This window comes from Pistacia vera, unplaced genomic scaffold (genome assembly GCF_008641045.1).
Source record: "Pistacia vera cultivar Batoury unplaced genomic scaffold, PisVer_v2 Contig282, whole genome shotgun sequence".
NCBI classification, from domain to species: Eukaryota; Viridiplantae; Streptophyta; class Magnoliopsida; order Sapindales; family Anacardiaceae; genus Pistacia; species Pistacia vera.
Window position 1 is genome coordinate 456,943 of NW_022196093.1, and position 26,722 is coordinate 483,664.

Below are 26,722 nucleotides of genomic sequence, written 5' to 3' on the forward strand. Positions count from 1 at the left end.
AAAAAACCATGCTACTACTTTGAATCCTTCCTACAAATAAATACTACTGCATTAAATTTTTAACTAAAATCATTCATTTACTTGATTCCTGAAGACGGACTGCAGCATCGCTAAAGCATTGCATATGATCTACGGAGGTATTGGTAACCTACAATAATCAGATTCGTCTATCAAAGAAGCCAATTATACCAGTCCTATATTTGACAAAGAGAAAAAAAATCTTACTCACATTAAACTTAATTAATGAAAGAAAGAAACTTTTTATGATAACTTTTAGGTTGCGTTTGGTTCGGGGTGATATAAGATTAATCCTGTAATCTTTGTTTGATTTTCAAGATTTTCTCATTTGGTTATCAAGTAATAAAATATTACGTAATCTTTTATTACAAATAATGTTTACTATTAGACTATTAGTAATATTGGGGGTAATCAGATTACCTTCCTAAGGGGTGTTAATATAAGATTACCGAGGTAATCTTAATTTTGACCCTATTTTACCCTTAATCTTTTATCATTTAGGAAACATTTGCCTTTATATGTCTATCAAATAACAATTACCTAGACCCCCTACATTTGAAAATATAGCTAAAACACCACAGCCATAAAAAAGTTTAAAAGTTAACAAAATACCCTCAGCCACCCAAGACCACCATCGGCTGCTAGCCACCATCGTTCGTCGTCGATGAAAGTTGTCATCTCGAGGCAAGATCGACGAGATATTGCCAGTCGTGTGCCGGTAAGGATGTTTCCCGAAAATGACCAAATCTGGTCATTTCACAACCAAAGATGTGGTCGTGAAATGCCATAGATCTGGTCGTGAAAAGGCCAGATCTTTGGTCGTGAAATGGCCGCTGTTTCACGGCTACATCTTAGGTCGTGAAACGGTCAGATCTAGCCCCATGGCTGGATTAGGCCTTACCGGCGCATGACTAGCCAGATCTAGCTGGTTGTGAGACATTACGGCGGCCGTTGGTGGTGGTGGCTGGCTGTCGGCAGTGACTTGGGGCGGGTGGGGGTGATTTTGCTATAAATTAAAGTTTTATATGGCTAGGTTGTTTTAGCAAAAAATCAAATATAAGGGGTTAAAAGAAATAATTTTAAAAATAATAGAATAAACTAATAATTATATTATTATATTATTATTTAAAAAGGAGGGCAATTTAGTAATCTATATAACATACCCACTCATTTATCCTCCCAACCAAATATATTATTATAACATACCCAACAATTTAAACCAACCAACCAAACACATTTCTCTAAAGATTCCTAGGTAATCTATCTTTCCAGTAATACAACATTCTCCCATAGTACAATATTCCTTGAACCAAACACACCCTTAGTTCAGCTCGTGTGAATTTTTTTAATAGATCAAAACATTACATAAAAGTGAAAGCTACATTCTTTTCATTTTTGTCAGTACTACTCGCAAAAAAAAAAAATAATAAATAATAATAATAATAATGTAGGCTCCGATTGTTTCAATATTTTCTCACTATTTTATCATAAAAACCAAAAATATATTTGTTTTAAAATTCTTAAAATCCAATTACCTTTCTCGTAAAAATAATTCAATGCAATTCAATTTTACTTTTTTTCGAAATACTATTCTAAAAACTATTAGAATAGTAAACCAAACGGAGTTGCAATGGTTCTAGAGCGTTTCGTTTTCGTTACAATTTTCATCCATTTCATGCGTATTGATGTTGTAGTCAGTGAGTTTATTCTAATTTAATAATTAATAAGAAGAAGAAGCTTGAAAAATAAGTAAATGGCGGTTATAAATAGAGAAATATGTGGTTATATCAAATTCATTAATTATGAACTTTTTAATATACACAAACAAGTAAATTAAATATTAGAGTTTGTATTCTATTCAACAACAAATTTCGTTAATTATTAACTTTTTAATCTCTTAATTTTAGTATAAATATTATATACACGAACAAGTAAATTAAATATTAGATTTTGTATTCTATTTAACAACAAAATTGGGAAGCAAAACCTTATTTTATATTAGTAGAATTTTATTAAATATGAATAAAAATAAAATACTTATTTAGGTTGTGTTGTGTCGTTGTGAGGTAGGAAAATATTTGTCAGATTATGATTTGATTTTGTTTTTCTTTCTTTATTTGATTTTTTTATTTAGGATTTTATTTTAGGAAATGAAGTAGTTTTCTATTGTAAGTTGGAGTTTAGTTTAGTTAGGAAGTTTTAGTTTACTTAAGCTTTACTTTTTTATTTTATAATTTCTTGTTCTAATAATATTAGGTTTCTTATAAGTGTTATTATCTTATAAATATCTATGTAATTCATAAGTTTTATTCATTCAAGTTTTCAGCACTAATCGCCAGGTTAGAACGACATCTAGATTCTGTTGCGTCGGGCTGTTTATTACAACTTCCATTCCATCTTGATTCTTGCAGGTTTGTGTTAACATGGGCGCCTGGTCAGAATTGAACGAGGACCTTTTGATCGAAATTATCAAGCGGCTAACGTTGTATGAGGATCTCGTTACCTTCAGTTTGGTTTGTACTTCATGGCTATCGGTTGCTGTAAAGGAGAAGCCCAGATTTTTATCTAAACCTCCATGGCTGATGCTACCACCAGAAAAGCCCAACACTTGCCGACGAGGTTTTTACAGTTTCTCAGATAATATGACTCGCCAAGTTATGATACCGGAAGCAGAAGGAAGCAATAAACGAGCTAAAAGATGTCTTTCTTCTGGAGGTTGGATACTAACAATCTCCAAACGTTGGAGTATGGCTCTTTTGCATCCTTTCTCACGACGTCAAATTGAATTGCCGCACATGACCACTTTCAAAAATTGGGATTATCTTTCTTCTGTTCTTTATAGGCCACATATTAGTTTTATCACCAAGTTTGTTTTATCATCCAATCCTTTCAGTACATCAGATTACATAGTAATGGTTCTTCATGGATCTAAAAGAGAGTTGGCATATTGTAAGCCCGGTGAAGGTGATAAATCATGGACAACAATTGAAACGTCCGCTTCTTATAATCATGATGTTACTTACTACAATGGGCTATTTTATGTTATAAAAGACAATGGTCAAATGACGGCATGTGATATCAGAAGTGACATGGCAGAACAAGTTGCAGAGATGCCATCTGATTATTTAAAATATCCATTGTGCTTATACTTGGTGGAATCAGGAGGCGAACTGTTGGTCGTTTCACGAGTAGTAGAACGTGAAGACATAAGTAAAAGACGGAGTACTTATAGAACTAGTGAATTTCTGGTTTTCAAGGTGGATTTGAGAAGTAATACTTGGACAGAGATGAAGAATTTGGGGAATAGAGCTGTGTTTGTGGGTTATAATTCTTCGTTTTCTATTGAAGCAATGCTCTGCAAATCTAATTGCATTTACTTTACCGATGATAGCTGGGAAATTTATACTGATCTCACTTCCCATGGAGGAGGAAAGGATATGGGAATTTATAACCTCCAAGATGGAAGCATTGAGCCGCATTTTAGGGGCGACTCATATAGCTTTATGAATCCACCTATGTGGGTTCAACCTAGTTTCTTTAGAAAAAAATAAATGTGATAGATTATGACTGAGATTTTCATTTGTTAGATTATGACTGAGATTTTCATTTGTTTTTATTGGATAAGGGGTACACCCATGATGGGTTACCCCAAGCGACGTGTGTGAGAGAAACTGCCAAATGCAGTTTCTCTCCAACCGCTGCCATATAAAAGGAAAACCTTTCCTTTTAGAAAAGGTTACACACTGTCACTCTCAAATATTCAAAAGGAAAATACGCTCTCTCTCTCTAGAATTTGGAAAACAGAAACATTCTTCGTGGTTTTCTTCCAGATTAACTTTATTGCTTCAGAGTTAAGGAGTGAAGGTATTTATGCTGTGTAAATTCATTGTAGTTCATTTATATGAAAATGTGATTGCAATGGTGACTATGATCTTGGGATTATGTTAGGATATAAATGAGTATATATATGTAGGATAATCTTGTAATTAAATATATAGTATAAGGGTAATTTAGTATAACTAATACTAAAATTGTCGGGCCGGGCTGGGCTCGGCCTGAAGAGTACCAGGCCCAGCCCGTACCCAAGGTCGGGCCTTAAAATCAGGCCCAGCCCACAAACATCGGGTAAAGCCTGACCTTTCTGGCGGGCCGAGCGGGTACCTGGAAATATGGGCCATTGTCATCTCTAGATTGTAATCCAATCCAATAGGAATTAAGGATTTACAATGCTTATTAGATTGTTATTTGGGATTGCTTATATAAAGGGTTTTGATTTGAGATTCTCATAAGTTGTTTTTGCAAAATTGAATAGCAAAAATATTCTCCCAAAACCCTAGCCGCCGCAACCCTAGAGAGATTTCTCTCTCTAAATTCCACCACCTCCCTTAAGCCATTTGATTGGTATACAAATCAATCCTTGGGTTATCCCGAGCCTACTTTCTGTGGAACCGTCGAGTGATCTACGTTGGGTCAATAACAATAACTTGGAGAGATCCAAAGAAGGAGCGCCAACAAGGAGCTGCCAACGAAGGTATTGTGGATTAATTTATCGAGTCATGATTTAGGTAAGAGGATTGTACCATGATAAGAAATTTTTTTTCTTACTCCACGTTGCCGAACACGATCCTACACCTTGTTTCAAACTTGTGCCTGAAATCGATTCTTGTTATCCCATCTCGCTTACATCTATCATATTCTACAACAACTTAAATTGAATAAGAGTAATCCTAAAAAACCATGCTAACTATGAATCCTTCCTACAGATAAAATATACTGCATTAAATTTAACTAAATCATTCATTTACTTGATTCTTGAAGACGGACTGCAGCATCGCTAAAGCATTGCATATGATCAGGAGGTATTAGTAACCTACAATAATCAGATTCGTCTATCAAAGAAGCCAATTATACAGTCCTATATTTGACAAAGAGAAAAAAAATCTTACTCTCATTAAACTTAATTAATGAAAGAAAGAAACTTTTTATGATAACTTTTAGGTTGTGTTTGGTTCGGGGTGATATAAGATTAATCCTATAATCTTTGTTTGATTTTCAGATTTTCTCATTTGGTTATCAAGTACTAAATATGTAACTTTTATTACAAATAATGTTTACTATAGTAATATTGGGGGTAATCAGATACCTTCTTAAGGGGTGTTAATATAGATACCGAGGTAATCTTAATTTTGACCCTATTTTACCCTTAATCTTTTATCATTTAGGAAACATTGCCCTTAATGTCTACCAAATAACAATTACCTAGACCCCTACATTTGAAAATTAGCTAAACACCACAGCCATAAAAAAGTTTAAAAGTTAACAAAATACCCTCAGCCACCCAAGACCACCACTGCTGCTAGCACCATGTTCGTCGTCGATGAAAGTTGTCATCTCGAGGCAAGATCGACGAGATATTGCCAGTCGTGTGCCGGTAAGATGTTTCCCGAAAATGACAAATCTGGTGTTTCACAGCATAGATGTGGTCGTGAAATGCCATAGATCTGGTCGTGAAAAGCCAGATCTTGGTCGTGAAATGCGCTGTTTCACGGCTACTCTTAGGTCGTGAACGGCCAGATCTAGCCCCATGGCGGATTAGGCCTTACCGGGCACGACCAACCAGATTGGCCGATTGTGAGACATTACGGCGGCGTTGGTGGGTGGTGGCTGGTGTCGGCAGTGACTTGGGGCGGGTGGGGTTGATTTGCTATAAATTAAAGTTTTATATGGCTGGTTGTTTTAGCAAAAAATCAAATAAAGGGGTTAAAAGAAATAATTTTAAAAATAATAGAATAAACTAATAATTATTATTATTTATTATTTAAAAAGGAGGGCAATTAGTAATCTATATAACATACCACTCATTTATCCTCCCAACCCAATATATTATTATAAAATACCAAAATTTAAACCAACCAACCAAACACATTTTCTAAAGATTCCTAGGTAATCTATCTTCCAGTAATCAACATTCTCCGTAATAAAATATTCCTTGAACCAAACACACCCTTAGTTCAGCTCGTGTGAATTTTTTTAATAGTTCAAAACATTACATAAAAGTGAAAGCTACATTCTTTTCTTTTGTCAGTACTACTCGCCAAAAAAAAAAAAAAAAAAAAATGTAGGCTCCGATTGTTTCAATATTTTTCACTTTTATTCATACACATCAAAAACACTTCTCATAATACATATTCATCTCAACTCAATTCTCAACAACATAACATACTTATACAAGCATACATCTCTACTCAATCTCTAAATCTCTACTCAAAAGCTTATTCAAAACTCAAGTTGGTTGGATTTACTTACCTTGTGAAAAAGTGACTTCTTTAGCACTTTTCCTTTCCTTTGTTGTCTTGTGTTCTCACTACAACTCAAAACAACAACAAAAGCAATAACAACCAAATAAGACTTCAATATAACTATAAGCAAACTCACATCTAAAGCAAGAATCCTTACCTTAGGATGCTTTAGATGAAATCTCTACTCAAAATTACTCAAAAGCTCTCTTAAACCCCTTAGAAATCTTGGAAGATTGGATGGAGAAATTGAAAGAAAGTAGGCAATGGAAGAGGCGGTGGAAATGGATGGACTAAAGGGTTTCTCTACACTTAACCCTTTTTAGCTCATATTATAATCATCCTTTCCCATTTTGCCCTTGCCCTTGCCCTTCCCCTTCCTTAGAAATTTCATCTATATCCTTTGATTCTTTACAAATACACCCCCATCCAACCACAATCTCTACTAAATTTCCTTACATTTTACTCCCTACTTTTCCTACTAATTAGGGGTAAAAAGGTCATTGTGCCCCAAAAGAAGAATTCTCTAGAAAACTCAAGAAACTTTTTGTTAGGCTCTTCGCCGCGGCAAAACACGGCAGAGTCTACCTGTGGGTGCAGCTTCTCATCACCGTGGCGAAACTTCTTCTTCGCCCCGACGAAGCTTGAATTTCCAAACTTCATTAAATTTCAACCAAACCAACCATGACAACAAACAAACTCAATTGAAACTGAAACAATGAATCCTTTAAGTAATATAGAAAATCTTAAATACATACCTCAAGTGGGATATTACAGAAAAGCTGAAGAAGAACTGAGGAAGAAGAAGAACCGAACTGAGGAAGAAGAACTGCTGCTGACTACCGAAGAACTGAAGAAGAACAATTGAACCAGATCTGTTTTAATTTTTTTGTATAAACCCACCAAAACGACGTCGTTTTGGGGGTGTGAGATTTTGTTTTTTTTTTTTTTCAAAAATTCGCGAATCATTCGCGAATTATACGCGAATTATACGGAAACCCTTATTATACGCGAATTATACGGCAGATTTTATAAAATACGTATACGTGCGTTTTATACGCGAATTATACGACTGTTTGTATAATTTGCGTATAATACGCGTTTTTACTAACTAGGCTTAAGATCACCAGAGTGTCGTGTGTAAATATCGATGTGATTTGACACCAACCCAATGTCATCTCTTTTAGGGATTACTAGAATGGTGGTGATTGGTTACATCAAGAAGTACACTATGGCTATGGTGGATCAACAAAGGATTCGTCACTCTTGGTTACAGGAGATCTTATTTCGGCAAGAGATTTGGTTAAGAACTACGACCTCAAATCCGTGGCCACAGTGGAATCGAGTTGATGCTCGAATCCAATTTTATAGTTGTAAGATTCGAGAACCAAATATAAAACATGTCAAGGTAGATGTTTTGAAGTAGACACTATTTCTGTACTTCAAACCTTGATGAGATATAAGATGATGAAATGGATCAAATTGCATGGTAACCATACTGTAAAAAAGGTAAGCCTAAATTGCTGATTCTTTACTTACCGAGGAATCATGATGCCTTGCTAGAGACCAATCTTGATTGGTGTACAAAAACATTAATTGGTTAATGCTTAATTAGTTATCGGGACACTGCCAGCAAAGTAAAGAGTCTTCAGATCACACACATAGAAAATAGTTAAGTGAGAAACAGAAATGGAAGGACAGTCTTGTCCTTGGGCCGAAAAGGGTATTTCAGTAATTTGGGAGTCAAGGGCATTTTCGTCATTATGGGCGAAAAAGACACTTTGGTAATTTTGCTAAGGGGTTGACGTCATTATCCAATTTATTGGGAGAATTTTTAACAAAACTGGAATCATATTAATTTTAATTAATATGGAGAATATATATATTTAATTTAATTAAATATGTATTAAAACCCCTATATATATATATATATATAATTATAATATGTATTTATATAGGAATTAAATAAATAGAGATATTTACTTAATTAGGATTTATATTTAAGTATTGCAATCCAATTCAAATAGAAATTAAAAAATTGTAATAGTGATGGCAATGGGCCGGGCCGGGACCGGGTATCCCTTGGCCCAGGCCCAAGCCCAGCCCGAGCCCGTCACAGGTATCACAAGTAAAGTCCAAGCCTGGCCCGATGGGCTTTTTGTAACCTCAGGCCTAGCCCAAGCCCAAGCCCGCCCATTTTTATAATGTGAATTTTTTAATATTAATAAATTTCAATTTTTTATATATTTTTAATTCTATAAACAATTTTTAAATATTAATTTATTTTTGAATACTCACCAAATATATCAATAACTTTCCATAAAGTGCATCCATCCATCCATGTAGGGTTTGGGAAAAATGAGTATATATATGTAGGATAATCTTGTAATTAAATATATAATATAAGGGTAATTTAGTATAACTAATACTAAAATTATCGAGCCGGGCCGGGCTTGGCCTGAAGACATACCCAGGCCCAGCCCGTACCCAAGGTCGGGCCTTAAAATCAGGCCCAAGCCCGCGAACATCGGGTAAAGCCTGACCTTTTCTGGCCATGCCGAGTCGGGTACCTGGAAATATCAGGCCCATTGTCATCTCTAGATTGTAATCCAATCCAAATAGGAATTAAGGATTTACAATCCTTATTAGATTGTTATTTGGGATTGCTTATATAAAGGGTTTTGATTTGATGAGATTCTCATAAGTTGTTTTTGCAAAATTGAATAGCAAAAATAATTCTCCCAAAACCCTAGCCGCCGCCAACCCTAGAGAGAATTTCTCTCTCTAAATTCCACCACCTCCCTTAAGCCATTTGATTGGTATAACAATCAATCCTTGGGTTATCCCGAGCCTACTTTCGTGTGGAAACCGTCGAGCTCGATCCTACGTTGGGTCAATAACAATAACTTGGAGAGATCCAAAGAAGGAGCCGCCAACAAGGAGTCATTGCCATCTCTAGTCATGGGCAAAGGTACCACAACCCCCTTGGTTCGTCTTTATCGCTGGGCTACCCATGAACGGGTAATATTTATTTTATGAAGAGAGAAATTAATTATATTATCATAAATAATATGTCAAAACACTTATAAACCTCATGAAATATAGTTTTATTATTTGAGAAAGTAAATAATTTTCATTTTTCTTGAAAAAAATTATTAAATTATAATTTTAAGATTATTTTTATCATACTTGTCAAAAGTTCTTGAAAAATAAATACAAAATTTATTTATTTATTTTTATTAATCCCATTAATTATGAGAATTTTTAATTGGGCTTGCGGCCCATTACATTTACATAATTTTGTATAATGAAGAGTATTTAAAGGGCCCAGGCTTAAGAAAATAAGATCGAAAAGTACTATGTAATGATACGAAGAAGAACAAACCGCCAACAAAGCTCAAGTTTGTGGCGAAAATGCACAAATCTCCGGACTTTAAAACAAATTCACGCATTTATGATTATCAATGGATTCAATTCGAATCCCTCAGCCTTAAGAGAGCTCATTTTTTGCAGTGCTATGGTTGTTTCAGGTGCAATGAATTATGCCCACAAAGTGTTTACTCAAATTACTGAACCGGATACCTTCATGTATAACACTATGATTCGAGGCTCAGCTCAGAGCCTAAACCCATTAAATGCAATTTTGTTATATACCCAGATGGAGAAATGTTGTATAAAGCCTGATAATTTTACTTTTTCTTTTGTGCTTAAAGCCTGTACTAGGGTTTTGTTTAGAAACATGGGGTTTTGTGTTCATGGAAAGGTTGTTAAACACGGGTTTGAGTTTAATAAATTTGAGAGGAATACCCTTATTTATTTTCATGCTAATTGTGGTGATTTGAGTGTCGCGAGGGGTATATTTGATGCTTCTGAGGAAAGGGATGTTGTTGCTTGGTCTGCTTTGACTGCAGGATATGCAAGAAGAGGAGAGTTAAGTGTGGCAAGAAGTCTTTTCGATGCAATGCCGGTTAAGGACTTGGTTTCTTGGAATGTGATGATTACTGGGTATGTAAAGCAAGGAGAAATGGCGCAAGCAAGGGCGCTTTTTGATGAGGTGCCTAAAAGAGATGTTGTGACTTGGAATGCTATGATTTCGGGGTATGTGATGTGTGGATTGAATAAATGTGCATTGGAGATGTTTGAGGAGATGAGGGTTGTAGGAGAACGGCCGGATGAAGTGACTATGTTGAGTTTGTTGTCTGCTTGTGCGGACATGGGGGATCTTGAAGTGGGAAAGAAGATACATTGTGCGCTTTTGGAGGTGAGTTCGGGGGATATAAAAGTTTTACTTGGGAATGCGCTTATAGACATGTATGGTAAGTGTGGTAGCATTGAGAGAGCAATGGAAGTGTTTCATGGGATGAAGGAGAAAGACGACTCAACGTGGAATTCAGTGATTATAGGGTTAGCTTTTCATGGCTATGCCGAGGAATCAATTACTTTGTTTAGTGAAATGCAGAGGTTGAAAGTCAGGCCAAATGAGATCACTTTTGTTGGAGTTTTAGTTGCTTGCAGTCATGCAGGTAAAGTGGAAGAGGGGAAGAGATATTTTAAGCTTATGCAAGATGTATACAATATTGAGCCAAATATTAGGCATTATGGGTGTATGGTGGACTTGCTTGGGCGTGCTGGGCTATTGAATGAAACGTTTGAGTTCATAGACGACATGAAGATCAAACCCAATGCCATTATTTGGAGGACTCTGCTCGGGGCTTGTAAAATTCATGGAAATGTTGAATTGGGGAGGCGCGCAAACGAGAGACTACTCAAATTGAGGAGGGACGAAAGTGGCGACTATGTATTACTTTCCAACATATATGCTTCACAAGGTGAGTGGGATGGGGCTGAGAAGGTGAGGAATTTGATGGATGGCAGTGGGGTATGGAAAGAGCCTGGCCGTAGCCTTGTCGAAGCTGATGATAAAGCTCTCACCCACTATTTGCTTAATTCAAAACCTAAATTAGATAGGAGAAACCCAGTTCGTTGAGTTGCAAGTAGTTAACCTAAGTGCTCCCATGCTATTAACTTTAATTTCACTGGTGGAGTGTTGTAACTAAACATTACACAAATTTTTTCTTGTACGTGCTGAAATAATTTATGTAATTTGATTTATTTTTCTATGCACTGATATACAAGAAAATATGTCTTCCTACTTTGTGCCAGTACATAATTTGTACTGCAGAGTGAACATGCAAAAGTTGCACTATATAAATCTTCAATTGTTTATTAGAAAGCAGATGCAAGTGGGATTAGATAATTATATGGATCTTGAATTATTGAGTTAGAATAGTGAATCTTGTGTGCTAGTGTTTGTCAGTTTATAGAATATTCAATCAATCTCCATGAACTTGGAAGCCAGCAAATTCATTACATTAAAAAAGAAAACCAACTTTACAGAAAAGATAAACACAGTCATGCTCTGTTTTATACACTGTCAATAATGCAAACACAAACCAACAGAGACACAAACACACACATACAGGGAGGAGTGCAGTGATCACAAGAGCATTGTTGGAAAGTAGCATGACATATCAACGTCGTGAAAGCGCCACACCAGACGACAAGATTATCAGAATAAACAACACGACTCCTACAAAAGAACCAATCAAAGAACCAGAAATGCGCTCGCAGAAGGAGTTGAACTGTTGGCAGATGGCAAACCAGTTTGCTTTTCTGTTTCCCTTGTGTGCTAGGTATACAATAGCTGCTGCTGCTGAGGCTCCCGCAGTCAAAAGACCAAGCATTGCCTACATCATTGGAATACTCATTTTACATTACACTGAATAAGCTTCAACATTGCAAATTCATTTACTAGAGGTAGGAAGACGATAGTAAACTCAGCTTAAAGTGAACTTACTGTGTCAAAGAAAATCAACAAAATTCTAGTCTTTTGAGCCTTGCTTCTCACAATATGGATGATTGAAAAAGGGAGAGACAGAATCAGGTAGCCACTAACAATGGCATTAGCAATCACAAAAAACCTGTTCAAAAGAGAGTTACCTAAGATCAGTCTACAGATTTCTATCACATTTTAGCTAGCATAATCAACTCAACTCAACGATCATAAACAACATACGTGAATGTGGGAAGATCATCATACTCAGCCCGGAACCGAATAAACTGTGTGAAAAAAGGAAGTGATTCATTAGTTGTTGCCATGGCAATTGCACTTCCTAGTGTTGCAATGAACCCTAGAAGCCTCAAAATAAAGTCAAGTATCGACACCCCTCTATTCACCCCATTTCTTTGAGTTGAATCCTTGGCTGCCACACCAACCTCAACACCACCTCCCTTCATTTTGTTCTTGAACTAGTTAATTTTTGAGCTTAATATTTGAAGGTTTTCAAGAGTTCTTAATGTTACAAACTTGAATGTGCATGCTGGAGGAGTATTTCATGGTATTTATATGCATGTAGCCAATGTTTGGACGGTTATATTTTTAGCCAAAATTTAGGAAAATGTCGTGCTTGTAACATGACCGTACTAACTAAAGTTATGGGGTTATGTTTTTTTAAGGATTACCTGCTGTACTTGCTCTATTGTTTATGAATATTTCACCAAGTTTGATGTTAGTGGCTGTTCTAATTCAACCAAACCACAGAACCCGAATTGGCAAAAAATGGCTTTCATAGTTGTACTCTATTTGGAGAGGCAAGAAGGGAGAATCTCCTTAACATTCTTCATTAGATATGGTATATACCATTACCAAGTTTGAAGCTTCCAGGGAGCTTCCTGAATATGGGGCAGTTGCCTTTGTGGCAGCTGGTGTCATTTACAATAGGCAATTTAGTTGGTTTATGATTGAACCAAATCCACTTTAGTCATTATCCCCAACTGAAAAGGGATCAGAAGTTTATCTAGAATGACACATGGAGCTTGTTTTTGTTTTGAGTATAAAGAGATTAGGAAAGGAGAAAAAGACAAGGTTCAAGTTCTGTACATTGCAAAATTTACGGCTTAATGAACGTGATCTCATGAAAGTTGATATCTAAACTGATCTGAAAGTAGGGGTGATCGGTTCTAAATACCCTGTATTTTTTGAAAGAATCAGAATTGGAATTGTAACCGACCTATTCTTGTTCCTATAAAACTAGAATCGGAACTTGGAACATAGGTTTCGATTCCGGGTACCAGGGTAAATTCGTTACCCCCCTACTTTTTGAAAATAACAATATACCCCCCAAAAAAAATTTCAAATACACCCATAATAGTTTACAAAAATTATAATTTAGTCTCGGTTCCTACTTGGGTATCCGGACCTCGGTTTCGGTTCCCAGTTCCAATACTATAAGAATCGAAACTGGACTCGGGGACTCCTGATTCCAGTTTTCTAGAATCAGAACCGAACCTTAAGGGGGTCGGTTCCGGTTCTACCCTTTACTCATGCTTACCCCTACTGAAATGTATCCCACATTATATTGTTAATGGTTCAATCGTTATTAACTTTTTTTTTTTTTTTTGAAATAAATATGTATGTGATGGGATCCAATTCGACTAGACTAACTTACCAATGATGTGATATGTTTATCTCGCTTAGACTCATACCTATTTTGACGATCCCTTTGCAAATTAAAGTTTCTAGAGGCTGTTTATTTTTTGGTTTTACACAAGCGTCATTCAACACATCTACTTTATTGGACTCCTGATATGACATTGTTATCGGAGCAGACTGACTACCCGGTAGGCAAGTCTTACAATCTCGCAAGGACGAAAAGTACATAAAATTAGGAGTTTGCCACATTGCTAATTTTAGGGTGATTTAACATAAAATCTTTTTCTTAAGGATAGCATTCAAGATTAAAGCTGGATTTAAGGCTCTGCTAATGATGCAGCTTGTTTGATGTGAAAGTAGGCAAGAAAAAGAAAAAAATGCTTCTTAGATTAGAGGGGCTGTCACACCTCAAAAAATTCAATTCAGTAACATGAAATTTCAAGTCTGCTGTAATATTGATCATCTATATGAAAGTACTGTGGTAAATAAATCTCAAACTCTGATGATCAAGCCTGTGCAGCTCAGAAAGTTCATTTGGTGTGTCTTCAAGTTATTATATTCCCATTGAAAATACACTCGGGCTAAACAATCAGTGTGTTAGCTGTAAACTAAATTATTGAGGTCAACTGGGGAAAAGAAACAGAGGGCTACTCCGCAATGTGGGGCATGAAAGTTTAAGTACTAGAGCTAGTTAGTGTCTACATGGAAATGAAAATGTTAATGAAGGAAGGAAAACAAAGAACAAATGGTTATAGAAGCAAAGATGAAATACTTATTTCAGCAGGAAAATTTCACTTCAGTTGTATACATGTCATGCTACAAGAGATCAGTTTTCTATACTGGCTAGCTAGAGGAACAATTTTCCTGTTTAGTATTATATGATGTAATACACAAATACAAAAATGAAAAAAATCAATTAATAAAGATAAGAAGCTCAATCATTATGTTGCAGTATCAACCTAGTTTGGTTTTGGAGTCCTTTCTCCATGAAAATCCACTTCCAGAAAGAAGCCTTGACAAAAAACCTTGGCTGTTGTCATTGCTGCTGGCCTTGTCACTGGAATTGCTTAAGTTACTTATCAGAGACCAGTGTGAGCTAAAATCCGGACTATGACCGCTTCGTTGCATTGCTTGCATGAGCTCTGATGCCTTCTTGAGATTGTTTTCCAGGCAATACCGATTAGCTACACAAGAGTACATCTCCCTGGTTGGAGTTTCGCCTATATGAATCATTGAAATCAAGAGCTTTTCTGCTTCTGCAGTATGTCCTTCTTGACACAATCTACGGACAAGTGTGTTCCATGTGTTCGTACTTGGCTTCAGATCCCTAGCCAACATCTCAGTATGAAAATTCAGAGCTTGGTCCAGTTTATTGCGTGTACAGAAACCTTGAATTACAGAATCATAACTAGCGGAATTGGGGACATTTCCCTTCTTTAACATTATGTTCAAAAGATCAACTGCCTTGTTCAGTCTTCCATACCCGCAAAAGCGTTTAATTAGCCTATCGTAATTGATGGTATTGGGGATTAGACCTTTATCTACAATACTATGCAGAAAATGTTCTGCTTCTTGAAGCTTCCAGCGAGAAAGAAGACCCTCAACAATTGAATTTTGAATGATTGAATCATGAACCCAGCCTTTTAATATCATTTCTTGACTCAACTGCAATGCTTTTCCAAGTTCCCCAACATCACACAAGCAGCTTATAACTGTTCTTAAGCTGCGATTGCTTGGTTTAAGTCCCTCTGAAATCATAGTAGAAAGATACTGCACAGAACCTGAGACATCTTTACACTTCGAAAATCCATATACAAGAAAATTGTAAGTAACTTCATCAGGCAGCAATCTATTCTCTACCAATTCATTTAAAACCTTATTCACAAGAAACTTGTTCCCCGACGAGAGAAGATAGAAAACCAAAATGTTATAGATGACGAGGTTATCAGTGTTGTTTTGTCCTAGCATGAGCTCCTTCAGGCTAAATGCCCAAGGGACCCTACCCTCCATACACATCCAGCGAACACAATTTCGGTAACAAGAGATTGAGAGGCTTAATTTTTTTCTTATGATGACACTAAGTAGCTCCCTGACCTTCCTCGTGTTGTTAACTTGGCAATGCCCTTCAATCAGCATATTACATAATTCAGCTTCTGCAGGCAGCCCTTTGGATAACATATCCTGGAATACACTAGATGCTTCTTCAACCTTCCCTGTCATACAAAATCCTTTTATTAAAGCACCTTCAAAAGAAAATGATAACACAGATTGCTCCTTCAAGCTAATCTCTCGTAATGCAATAGCTTTATTAAATCCATCAGCTCTGAGCAACCGAGGAATTAATATAAGACAAACATCCCAGCAAGGGGCCATGTTCTTAGCCAACATAGAGTCCAACACCTTAACGGCAACTGAAATTTTTTTCTCCTCACACAATCCTTTTATGACATGGCTATAAGCCATTTGACCCAAGTTGCAGCCCTGCTGAAAAAGTTGTTCCACCAATGCATGTGCAGCCGTGGAAAAACCCATAACACAAAGCTTCTCCAGGAACACATGACAAATATCTGACCTTAAATAAGGGTAGAACTCTAGCATGTGCTCAAGAAGCACTAGTGCTTCCTTCAGCATTTTCCGATGGCAAAGACATTCCACAAGTTTTTTACTATCTTCCAACCCTGGTAACCAGTTCTTATTTATAGCAATATTCCAGCAATCATGGAGGTCCCTCAAGATTCCTTTCTTACACAAACCGGTTAATAGAGCAGTATAAGTTTCATTCTTGATGGTTAGATTTCTCTGGAGCGTTCCGAAAAAGACTACCTTCCCATTGTGGACCAATCCCTTCTTGCAGCATGCTTGAACAAGCAAATTAAGAGTTTCATGGTCTAGCTGATTAGCCAATTTCGGCAGTTTCTCAAAGAGAATGGTACATGCCTTGATATGAGAACGAGAGGCGCACAGATCCTTCACTAATGCTGAGAAGACGAACAAAGACAGTTCTTGACCCCACTGATCCATTTCATTTACCAACAGCTGTGCAGCTTTTAAATTTCTATGAGCACATTCCACCATTACAAGAGAGTTAAAATCAGGAATCATGGAATCTTCAAGAATCTTAGTTACTCTTTTGTCAAACTCATCCTGATCTGTATCTAAATAAAGTCCATTCCCAAGATTATCAAAAAATTCTGTTTTAGAAAATCCCACATCATTGTCCCTTCTCAATCTCACAGTCAATGGATTGAGCCCCAGAATTTCAAATGCCTTGGAAAGCGGATCCTCCAGTGAAGAGAGTTCAATGAAACCAAGTTTGGCCATCTCAGAGATAGTCACTCTTGCTTCATCAAATTGCCTAGCTTTACAATACCCGGCCAAAAGAAGTCTGTAAATGGATAAAGTAGGATGTGTGCCATTATTTACCATCTCATCAAGAATGTCGTTGGCATGCTTCCACATACCCTCTTTAAACAGCACACTTATAAGAGAACTGTAAGAACGAGCATTAGGCTTTAAGCCTCTTGAAAAAATCTCTGATAGATAAATGAAAGAACTTCTCAAATTCCCTTCACGACAACTCCACCCAATCAATATCCCAAAGGTTATTTCATCGGGTCTGAAACCTAAACACTCCAATTCCTGCATGAAGAAATCTGCTCTGTCCACCCCAAAGATGCAACAGAGTGTATGAACAGTCTTATTGCCAGTCAGAATATCCGGTGCACACTTCATTTCGATGAAGAAACTTAGCAAATCTTCAAAGTCCTTCTTCTCACAATATCCACAAGCAATCTCATTAAGCAAAAACCCACTTGGCTCCAACCCGAAGGCCAGAACCTTCCGAACAAGATTTCTCGACTCTTGAATCTTTCCTTCTCTACAAAGTAATCTAACAACATTCTCAATACAAGCCTTTTCTACATCACTCAAATTAACCCCTATCTCCATCATATCCAAACACACTTGAAAAGCCAATTGGGTTCTCTTCATTTCAACCAAATGATCAATAAAAACACGATAACACGACAATGAGGGAACTAAGCCCCGCCCCCTCATTCGTTCAAACACCAAAACAGCCCTTTCTAACTCACCAATGCTAATACACCCTTCAATCAATTTACCAAAAATTTCATTTCCATTCAACAAAACTCCCTCACCATCCATAGCCAAAACCAAATACTCAACTTCTTTAAACATCCCCACCCTCATAAGCATCCAGGCCATAACCTCACAAGACCTAGGAAGATGCTTAAAACCTCTATTCTTCTCACTAGCCCACTTAAAAATTTCCCATAAAGTCTCAACCTTTCCCCTCTCGTATCCAACCTTTTCACACTCATATTGAAAACCCAGTAATATTTCAAGCACATGTTCAGGTTTCAGCTCCAAAACCCTCAAAAATTTACGCGTAGTTTCAGGCACCGCATCTGATAAATCCAAAAGCAGTCCCTTTAATGAGGCACTAGCACCTGACTTAATATCTTTCTTTCCCTCTAACAAATGGGAACACTTCAAAAGAACAGATTTTGCAACACCAGAGCAGTCTATTGAAGATAAATCTATGTGGGGTTCGTTTATTTGGAGTTGTGATGATGCTGGTGAGAGTGAAGAGCCAGTAAAAGAAGTGATTTTGAAAGCGTTTTGCTTTTTGTAAAACAGATAACGAACCTGTTTGACGTTGGGGATCTTGTAATTGGAACGGTTCTTGAGAGTGGAGAGGATTTGGAACATGTGAGATCAATCAAGTTCGGTGATTTTTGTTCGTGTTCTTGCTCTCTTTAATGGCTACTACCACATTGATACAGTGTCTTTAAATGTTTTGCGTTTGGATTTTAGCTTAAACGACATGTCGTATTTGGTTTTTGGTGGCAACAAACCAGCGTCAATAATAAATGAAGAAAACATTAACAAAAAAGTATTTTATTTATTGTTTGAATTTAATAAATAACATTATACTATAAACTAATTATATAAAAAAATTTATTTTTTATTTTATTAATTTCTTCTGATTTTGTGATGACCAATCCAATGATCTCAATTGAATACTGTTTTATAGTTGATAAACAAACCTATATATCATTAATTGAAACTTGTTTAATTTACCTTTCAAATTTTCTNCTAGCTAATTTTAGGGTGATTTAACATAAAATGTTTTTCTTAAGGATAGCATTCAAGACAAAAGCTGGATTTAAGGCTCTGCTAATGATGCAGCTTGTTTGATGTGAAAGCAAGCATGAAAAATAAAAAAATTGCTTCTTAGATTAGAGGGCTGTCACACATGTCAAAAAATTCAATTCAGTAACATGAAATTTCAAGTCTGCTGTAATATTGATCATCTATATGAAAGTACTGTGGTAAATAAATCTCAAACTCTGATGATCAAGCCTGTGCAGCTCAGAAAGTTCATTTGGTGTGTCTTCAAGTTATTATATTCCCATTGAAAATACAGTCGGGCTAAACAATCAGTGTGTTAGCTGTAAACTAGATTATTGAGGTCAACTGGGGAAAAGAAACAGAGGGCTACTCCGCAATGTGGGGCATGAAAGTTTAAGTACTAGAGCTAGTTAGTGTCTACATGGAAATGAAAATGTTAATGAAGGAAGGAAAACAAAGAACAAATGGTTATAGAAGCAAAGATGAAATACTTATTTCAGCAGGAAAATTTCACTTCAGTTGTATACATGTCATGCTACAAGAGATCAGTTTTCTATACTGGCTAGCTAGAGGAACAATTTTCCTGTTTAGTATTATATGATGTAATACACAAATACAAAAATGAAAAAAATCAATTAATAAAGATAAGAAGCTCAATCATTATGTTGCAGTATCAACCTAGTTTGGTTTTGGAGTCCTTTCTCCATGAAAATCCACTTCCAGAAAGAAGCCTTGACAAAAAACCTTGGCTGTTGTCATTGCTGCTGGCCTTGTCACTGGAATTGCTTAAGTTACTTATCAGAGACCAGTGTGAGCTAAAATCCGGACTATGACCGCTTCGTTGCATTGCTTGCATGAGCTCTGATGCCTTCTTGAGATTGTTTTCCAGGCAATACCGATTAGCTACACAAGAGTACATCTCCCTGGTTGGAGTTTCGCCTATATGAATCATTGAAATCAAGAGCTTTTCTGCTTCTGCAGTATGTCCTTCTTGACACAATCTACGGACAAGTGTGTTCCATGTGTTCGTACTTGGCTTCAGATCCCTAGCCAACATCTCAGTATGAAAATTCAGAGCTTGGTCCAGTTTATTGCGTGTACAGAAACCTTGAATTACAGAATCATAACTAGCGGAATTGGGGACATTTCCCTTCTTTAACATTATGTTCAAAAGATCAACTGCCTTGTTCAGTCTTCCATACCCGCAAAAGCGTTTAATTAGCCTATCGTAATTGATGGTATTGGGGATTAGACCTTTATCTACAATACTATGCAGAAAATGTTCTGCTTCTTGAAGCTTCCAGCGAGAAAGAAGACCCTCAACAATTGAATTTTGAATGATTGAATCATGAACCCAGCCTTTTAATATCATTTCTTGACTCAACTGCAATGCTTTTCCAAGTTCCCCAACATCACACAAGCAGCTTATAACTGTTCTTAAGCTGCGATTGCTTGGTTTAAGTCCCTCTGAAATCATAGTAGAAAGATACTGCACAGAACCTGAGACATCTTTACACTTCGAAAATCCATATACAAGAAAATTGTAAGTAACTTCATCAGGCAGCAATCTATTCTCTACCAATTCATTTAAAACCTTATTCACAAGAAACTTGTTCCCCGACGAGAGAAGATAGAAAACCAAAATGTTATAGATGACGAGGTTATCAGTGTTGTTTTGTCCTAGCATGAGCTCCTTCAGGCTAAATGCCCAAGGGACCCTACCCTCCATACACATCCAGCGAACACAATTTCGGTAACAAGAGATTGAGAGGCTTAATTTTTTTCTTATGATGACACTAAGTAGCTCCCTGACCTTCCTCGTGTTGTTAACTTGGCAATGCCCTTCAATCAGCATATTACATAATTCAGCTTCTGCAGGCAGCCCTTTGGATAACATATCCTGGAATACACTAGATGCTTCTTCAACCTTCCCTGTCATACAAAATCCTTTTATTAAAGCACCTTCAAAAGAAAATGATAACACAGATTGCTCCTTCAAGCTAATCTCTCGTAATGCAATAGCTTTATTAAATCCATCAGCTCTGAGCAACCGAGGAATTAATATAAGACAAACATCCCAGCAAGGGGCCATGTTCTTAGCCAACATAGAGTCCAACACCTTAACGGCAACTGAAATTTTTTTCTCCTCACACAATCCTTTTATGACATGGCTATAAGCCATTTGACCCAAGTTGCAGCCCTGCTGAAAAAGTTGTTCCACCAATGCATGTGCAGCCGTGGAAAAACCCATAACACAAAGCTTCTCCAGGAACACATGACAAATATCTGACCTTAAATAAGGGTAGAACTCTAGCATGTGCTCAAGAAGCACTAGTGCTTCCTTCAGCATTTTCCGATGGCAAAGACATTCCACAAGTTTTTTACTATCTTCCAACCCTGGTAACCAGTTCTTATTTATAGCAATATTCCAGCAATCATGGAGGTCCCTCAAGATTCCTTTCTTACACAAACCGGTTAATAGAGCAGTATAAGTTTCATTCTTGATGGTTAGATTTCTCTGGAGCGTTCCGAAAAAGACTACCTTCCCATTGTGGACCAATCCCTTCTTGCAGCATGCTTGAACAAGCAAATTAAGAGTTTCATGGTCTAGCTGATTAGCCAATTTCGGCAGTTTCTCAAAGAGAATGGTACATGCCTTGATATGAGAACGAGAGGCGCACAGATCCTTCACTAATGCTGAGAAGACGAACAAAGACAGTTCTTGACCCCACTGATCCATTTCATTTACCAACAGCTGTGCAGCTTTTAAATTTCTATGAGCACATTCCACCATTACAAGAGAGTTAAAATCAGGAATCATGGAATCTTCAAGAATCTTAGTTACTCTTTTGTCAAACTCATCCTGATCTGTATCTAAATAAAGTCCATTCCCAAGATTATCAAAAAATTCTGTTTTAGAAAATCCCACATCATTGTCCCTTCTCAATCTCACAGTCAATGGATTGAGCCCCAGAATTTCAAATGCCTTGGAAAGCGGATCCTCCAGTGAAGAGAGTTCAATGAAACCAAGTTTGGCCATCTCAGAGATAGTCACTCTTGCTTCATCAAATTGCCTAGCTTTACAATACCCGGCCAAAAGAAGTCTGTAAATGGATAAAGTAGGATGTGTGCCATTATTTACCATCTCATCAAGAATGTCGTTGGCATGCTTCCACATACCCTCTTTAAACAGCACACTTATAAGAGAACTGTAAGAACGAGCATTAGGCTTTAAGCCTCTTGAAAAAATCTCTGATAGATAAATGAAAGAACTTCTCAAATTCCCTTCACGACAACTCCACCCAATCAATATCCCAAAGGTTATTTCATCGGGTCTGAAACCTAAACACTCCAATTCCTGCATGAAGAAATCTGCTCTGTCCACCCCAAAGATGCAACAGAGTGTATGAACAGTCTTATTGCCAGTCAGAATATCCGGTGCACACTTCATTTCGATGAAGAAACTTAGCAAATCTTCAAAGTCCTTCTTCTCACAATATCCACAAGCAATCTCATTAAGCAAAAACCCACTTGGCTCCAACCCGAAGGCCAGAACCTTCCGAACAAGATTTCTCGACTCTTGAATCTTTCCTTCTCTACAAAGTAATCTAACAACATTCTCAATACAAGCCTTTTCTACATCACTCAAATTAACCCCTATCTCCATCATATCCAAACACACTTGAAAAGCCAATTGGGTTCTCTTCATTTCAACCAAATGATCAATAAAAACACGATAACACGACAATGAGGGAACTAAGCCCCGCCCCCTCATTCGTTCAAACACCAAAACAGCCCTTTCTAACTCACCAATGCTAATACACCCTTCAATCAATTTACCAAAAATTTCATTTCCATTCAACAAAACTCCCTCACCATCCATAGCCAAAACCAAATACTCAACTTCTTTAAACATCCCCACCCTCATAAGCATCCAGGCCATAACCTCACAAGACCTAGGAAGATGCTTAAAACCTCTATTCTTCTCACTAGCCCACTTAAAAATTTCCCATAAAGTCTCAACCTTTCCCCTCTCGTATCCAACCTTTTCACACTCATATTGAAAACCCAGTAATATTTCAAGCACATGTTCAGGTTTCAGCTCCAAAACCCTCAAAAATTTACGCGTAGTTTCAGGCACCGCATCTGATAAATCCAAAAGCAGTCCCTTTAATGAGGCACTAGCACCTGACTTAATATCTTTCTTTCCCTCTAACAAATGGGAACACTTCAAAAGAACAGATTTTGCAACACCAGAGCAGTCTATTGAAGATAAATCTATGTGGGGTTCGTTTATTTGGAGTTGTGATGATGCTGGTGAGAGTGAAGAGCCAGTAAAAGAAGTGATTTTGAAAGCGTTTTGCTTTTTGTAAAACAGATAACGAACCTGTTTGACGTTGGGGATCTTGTAATTGGAACGGTTCTTGAGAGTGGAGAGGATTTGGAACATGTGAGATCAATCAAGTTCGGTGATTTTTGTTCGTGTTCTTGCTCTCTTTAATGGCTACTACCACATTGATACAGTGTCTTTAAATGTTTTGCGTTTGGATTTTAGCTTAAACGACATGTCGTATTTGGTTTTTGGTGGCAACAAACCAGCGTCAATAATAAATGAAGAAAACATTAACAAAAAAGTATTTTATTTATTGTTTGAATTTAATAAATAACATTATACTATAAACTAATTATATAAAAAAATTTATTTTTAATTTTATTAATTTCTTCTGATTTTGTGATGACCAATCCAATGATCTCAATTGAATACTGTTTTATAGTTGATAAACAAACCTATATATCATTAATTGAGACTTGTTTAATTTACCTTTCAAATTTTCTTTCTTTTTTATATTTTTTATCACGGGGGTATTCGAACCAGTTTGTACGTATCTCAACTAATCTCTTAAACCTTAAAACTATAGGTCAAATAAAATACCTTTCAAATTTTTACTCTCTAATTATACAATATCATATTTATTATAATTTGTATAATTAGTTTATAAACGTAATTATTAACACGTGGTAACTAGTACTTCCTAATTGATCATACATGTGCCTTTTGTTGCATCTCTGATTTTAACCTTCACTAATGAGACGTTTCTCTGATTTTAACCTTCATTAACGAGACGTTTCTCTTTCCTTTTTCCTCTTCGCCACCTCTTCATTACTAAACTCCTCATGTTATCTACTAGCAATAAAGGGTCATTTTTTTTTGTTTAAAGCCAACCAGAACCTAAATCCCTAATTGATGAAAATTGATCGACGAGAACCATAAAAACTTAGTTGGATGGTTAGGCTTAGGGGTGAAATCGAGTTGATAAATTGAACTCAACTCGATTGCTATAATATCGAGTTCGAGTTCGAGTTCGAGCTTGATCGAGCATAAGAAATCAAGTTCGAGCTCAAACTTGGTACTTGAAATTGGAAATCAAGTTCGTATAATCGAGTTTTTTTTTTCGAGTTTTAATTGATTTCGAGCTCATCTAACAGGGGTGAATTTGCAAATTTTATAACTTTTAAATTGCATATGACTCCTATTACTTTAAAAACTATCAACCTAACCATCAAGCTTAGAAACACTTGCAAATATATTGAGTTTAGTTATACTGTGATCAAACTCGACTCGATTAACTACTCGAACTCGAACTTGACCCGACTAATATCGAGTCGAGTTCGAGTAGCTCACGAGTGGCTCGACTTGATTTCCATCCCTAGTTAGGCTTGTAATGTTTTCCTTTTTTCAAAGTTCATAGGATCCGAAAAAACTGACCGGAGGAGTGGTCAATGATTTTATGAACTGGGCTGTCTTGGGTCTTTTATGGCCCATAACAATGAAGAAATTATCAAATTATTCATTTATGATTCTAAATACATTGACTAATTTCTAGTATCAACAAACCCTTGAGATAATGGAGAAAATTAAATCATCTTTCAATGTAAATATTTATGTTATATCTCGTACCCACCTCAAATTGATACTCTTGATTTGTTCCCCGAATAAAGTCATGACATAAGAACTAGAGTTGCTCGATTTTATAAGAGATGATAGATTATAATTATTTTTAAACTCCAAAGACTTGTAATAGCCCGTTACATTTAAAAATTATATATCATATCGAATGAATTAATCGGAGTAATTATATATAGTGTTATTATCATTCCTAACATATTATATATATTGTACGAGCCATAACTTGTTATGTCTTTTTGGTTTTGGTTTTTAATAATTACGGTGTTTAAACAAATTTACACGTATTTCGATTAATTGTCAAGAGGACTTATCTCACGGTGTCGATTAATTCTCATGATGAGCTATCCAAAAGCAACTCACACCGTCATGACTCCCTAGGTAAATGGACAAATATACTATCTTTGTCCTAACAAGCAAATCAACATGGTGGGTTTGACCATTTGCAACCCCCCCTTACCGCCATAAGCTAGCCATGGGTGGGTTTCTTGTTATGTCTTTGTGACAACGATGGGTTGGGTCACATTCAACTAACCCAACCCAAAAATCACCAAACCAAAGTCAACCAAACTCAACATGACAGCAACTTGATGTATCTAAATATTTAATGTCAGATTCATCATCCCTAAGAGTTGACTTTGTAATCTAAACAGTAAACATTGGCTTAAACTTGTTCTCAAGAGGCCACAGATTTCATCATCAACCTTTCACCATTCTTCAATAGCCACAGCCAGCCAGCCAGCCATCCATATACATTCTTTCTTGATAAGAAATTAAGGCAAAGAGAAGAAGAAGAAAAAGGAGTAGCAGAAATGAATCCAAACTTGAATGCTCTTTTCATTGGATTAGCTGGAGCAACCATAACTTTATCAGCTTATTCACAAACTGTCGTTTCTCCAACTCAATGCATCGGTGTTGGCCTCTTTGTTCTCATGTTTGGATTGCTTGTTCGAGAAGGTCTCATTTCTCTTTAGGGTTTTTTATCATCTTGTAACTTTATGCAGCTTCAGATGTTTTAAGTTTTCTTTGTATTAACTCTTTCTGGGTTTGGTTTGGTCTGATTTTATCTATGAAGTTCACTTTCTGATAAATAATCATGGCTGGATCATTACTTAATTTTCTTGTGTGGGTATTAATGTTCAAACAGAGGTGACATTAATGGGGTGGCAACGGTTTTAATGAAGTTTGAATTTTATGAATGTGAACAAAGTAGTAGTTAATTTGACAGCAAAAAGAAGAAAGGAATTAAATATCAAAAAATGGAAACTTCTGCATTGATTGATTGTATCAAAAGATCAATCAGCATTACCTAACATCTTCAATAAGGCTCAAATGATGCAAATCTTGACCTTATGGCCATTAAAATCGAACTTCCTTCCTAAGAACAAAGGCTATGTTTCATACAGTTCTAGATTTCATTTTCATGCAAGCATTTGATTGAAGGGAAGTATTCTTTCATTATAATGAATAATATGTTCTAATTTTCTGCTGAGATGAATAAATGATCACACTTGTAACATAAATAAAACTTATTTAATCATCAAGATCTATATAATGCTTCATCCTGTCTCATAGTTTAAACTTCCATGAAGGAATTAGTTGATTAATGAACCACCATTAAAGTAGCTAGCAACATAAACTTAGCCATGTTCATGTCTAGGTAATAAGCTTAACATAAAGAGTAAACGTACAAAATGGTATACAAACCTGCACAAAACCTGTAGTAGATTTGAAGAACGGAAATGACCTGAAAGCAAAAACTATCAAAGAAGTTAAACATTCTTAATTCTATCCACA

General features: G+C 36.4%; 5 protein-coding genes across 5 annotated transcripts; 2 read left to right on the forward strand and 3 right to left on the reverse strand.

Moving 5' to 3' along the window:
- The first annotated feature begins 2,441 nt into the window (after positions 1-2,441).
- On the forward strand, positions 2,442-3,569 carry LOC116134061 (putative F-box protein At5g55150). Its single transcript, XM_031419707.1, has one exon. The coding sequence runs from the start codon at positions 2,442-2,444 to the stop codon at positions 3,567-3,569; it is 1,128 nt and encodes a 375-aa protein (XP_031275567.1).
- A 6,109-nt stretch (positions 3,570-9,678) lies between these two features.
- Positions 9,679-11,392, forward strand: LOC116134099 (pentatricopeptide repeat-containing protein At5g15300-like). Its single transcript, XM_031419769.1, has one exon. The coding sequence runs from the start codon at positions 9,679-9,681 to the stop codon at positions 11,299-11,301; it is 1,623 nt and encodes a 540-aa protein (XP_031275629.1). The 3' UTR covers positions 11,302-11,392.
- A 285-nt stretch (positions 11,393-11,677) lies between these two features.
- Positions 11,678-12,656, reverse strand: LOC116134066 (casparian strip membrane protein 3-like). Its single transcript, XM_031419710.1, has 3 exons — positions 12,391-12,656; positions 12,172-12,295; positions 11,678-12,061 (listed from the first exon to the last, which is right to left on the reverse strand). Exons 1-3 carry the CDS (start codon positions 12,609-12,611, stop codon positions 11,846-11,848), a joined length of 561 nt encoding a protein of 186 aa, XP_031275570.1. The 5' UTR covers positions 12,612-12,656; the 3' UTR covers positions 11,678-11,845.
- Positions 12,657-14,558: 1,902 nt separating this feature from the next.
- On the reverse strand, positions 14,559-18,537 carry LOC116134062 (pentatricopeptide repeat-containing protein At5g15280, mitochondrial-like). The gene has a single exon (XM_031419708.1). It carries the CDS (start codon positions 18,535-18,537, stop codon positions 14,761-14,763), a length of 3,777 nt encoding a protein of 1,258 aa, XP_031275568.1. The 3' UTR covers positions 14,559-14,760.
- Positions 18,538-19,431: 894 nt separating this feature from the next.
- Positions 19,432-23,410, reverse strand: LOC116134063 (pentatricopeptide repeat-containing protein At5g15280, mitochondrial-like). The gene has a single exon (XM_031419709.1). It carries the CDS (start codon positions 23,408-23,410, stop codon positions 19,634-19,636), a length of 3,777 nt encoding a protein of 1,258 aa, XP_031275569.1. The 3' UTR covers positions 19,432-19,633.
- Between the last annotated feature and the right edge of the window lie 3,312 nt (positions 23,411-26,722).

Bases quoted from the DNA above. Each gene is read 5' to 3' on its own strand.
- LOC116134061 (XM_031419707.1), top strand. From the start codon at position 2,442: ATGGGCGCCTGGTCAGAATTGAACGAGGACCTTTTGATCGAAATTATC.
- LOC116134063 (XM_031419709.1), bottom strand. From the start codon at position 23,410: ATGTTCCAAATCCTCTCCACTCTCAAGAACCGTTCCAATTACAAGATC.
- LOC116134099 (XM_031419769.1), top strand. From the start codon at position 9,679: ATGATACGAAGAAGAACAAACCGCCAACAAAGCTCAAGTTTGTGGCGA.
- LOC116134062 (XM_031419708.1), bottom strand. From the start codon at position 18,537: ATGTTCCAAATCCTCTCCACTCTCAAGAACCGTTCCAATTACAAGATC.
- LOC116134066 (XM_031419710.1), bottom strand. From the start codon at position 12,611: ATGAAGGGAGGTGGTGTTGAGGTTGGTGTGGCAGCCAAGGATTCAACT. The intron at 12,296-12,390 runs GTATGTTGTTTA...TCTTTTGAACAG, and splicing joins GATGATCTTCCCACATTCAC to GTTTTTTGTGATTGCTAATG. The intron at 12,062-12,171 runs GTAAGTTCACTT...CCAATGATGTAG, and splicing joins TGTTGATTTTCTTTGACACA to GCAATGCTTGGTCTTTTGAC.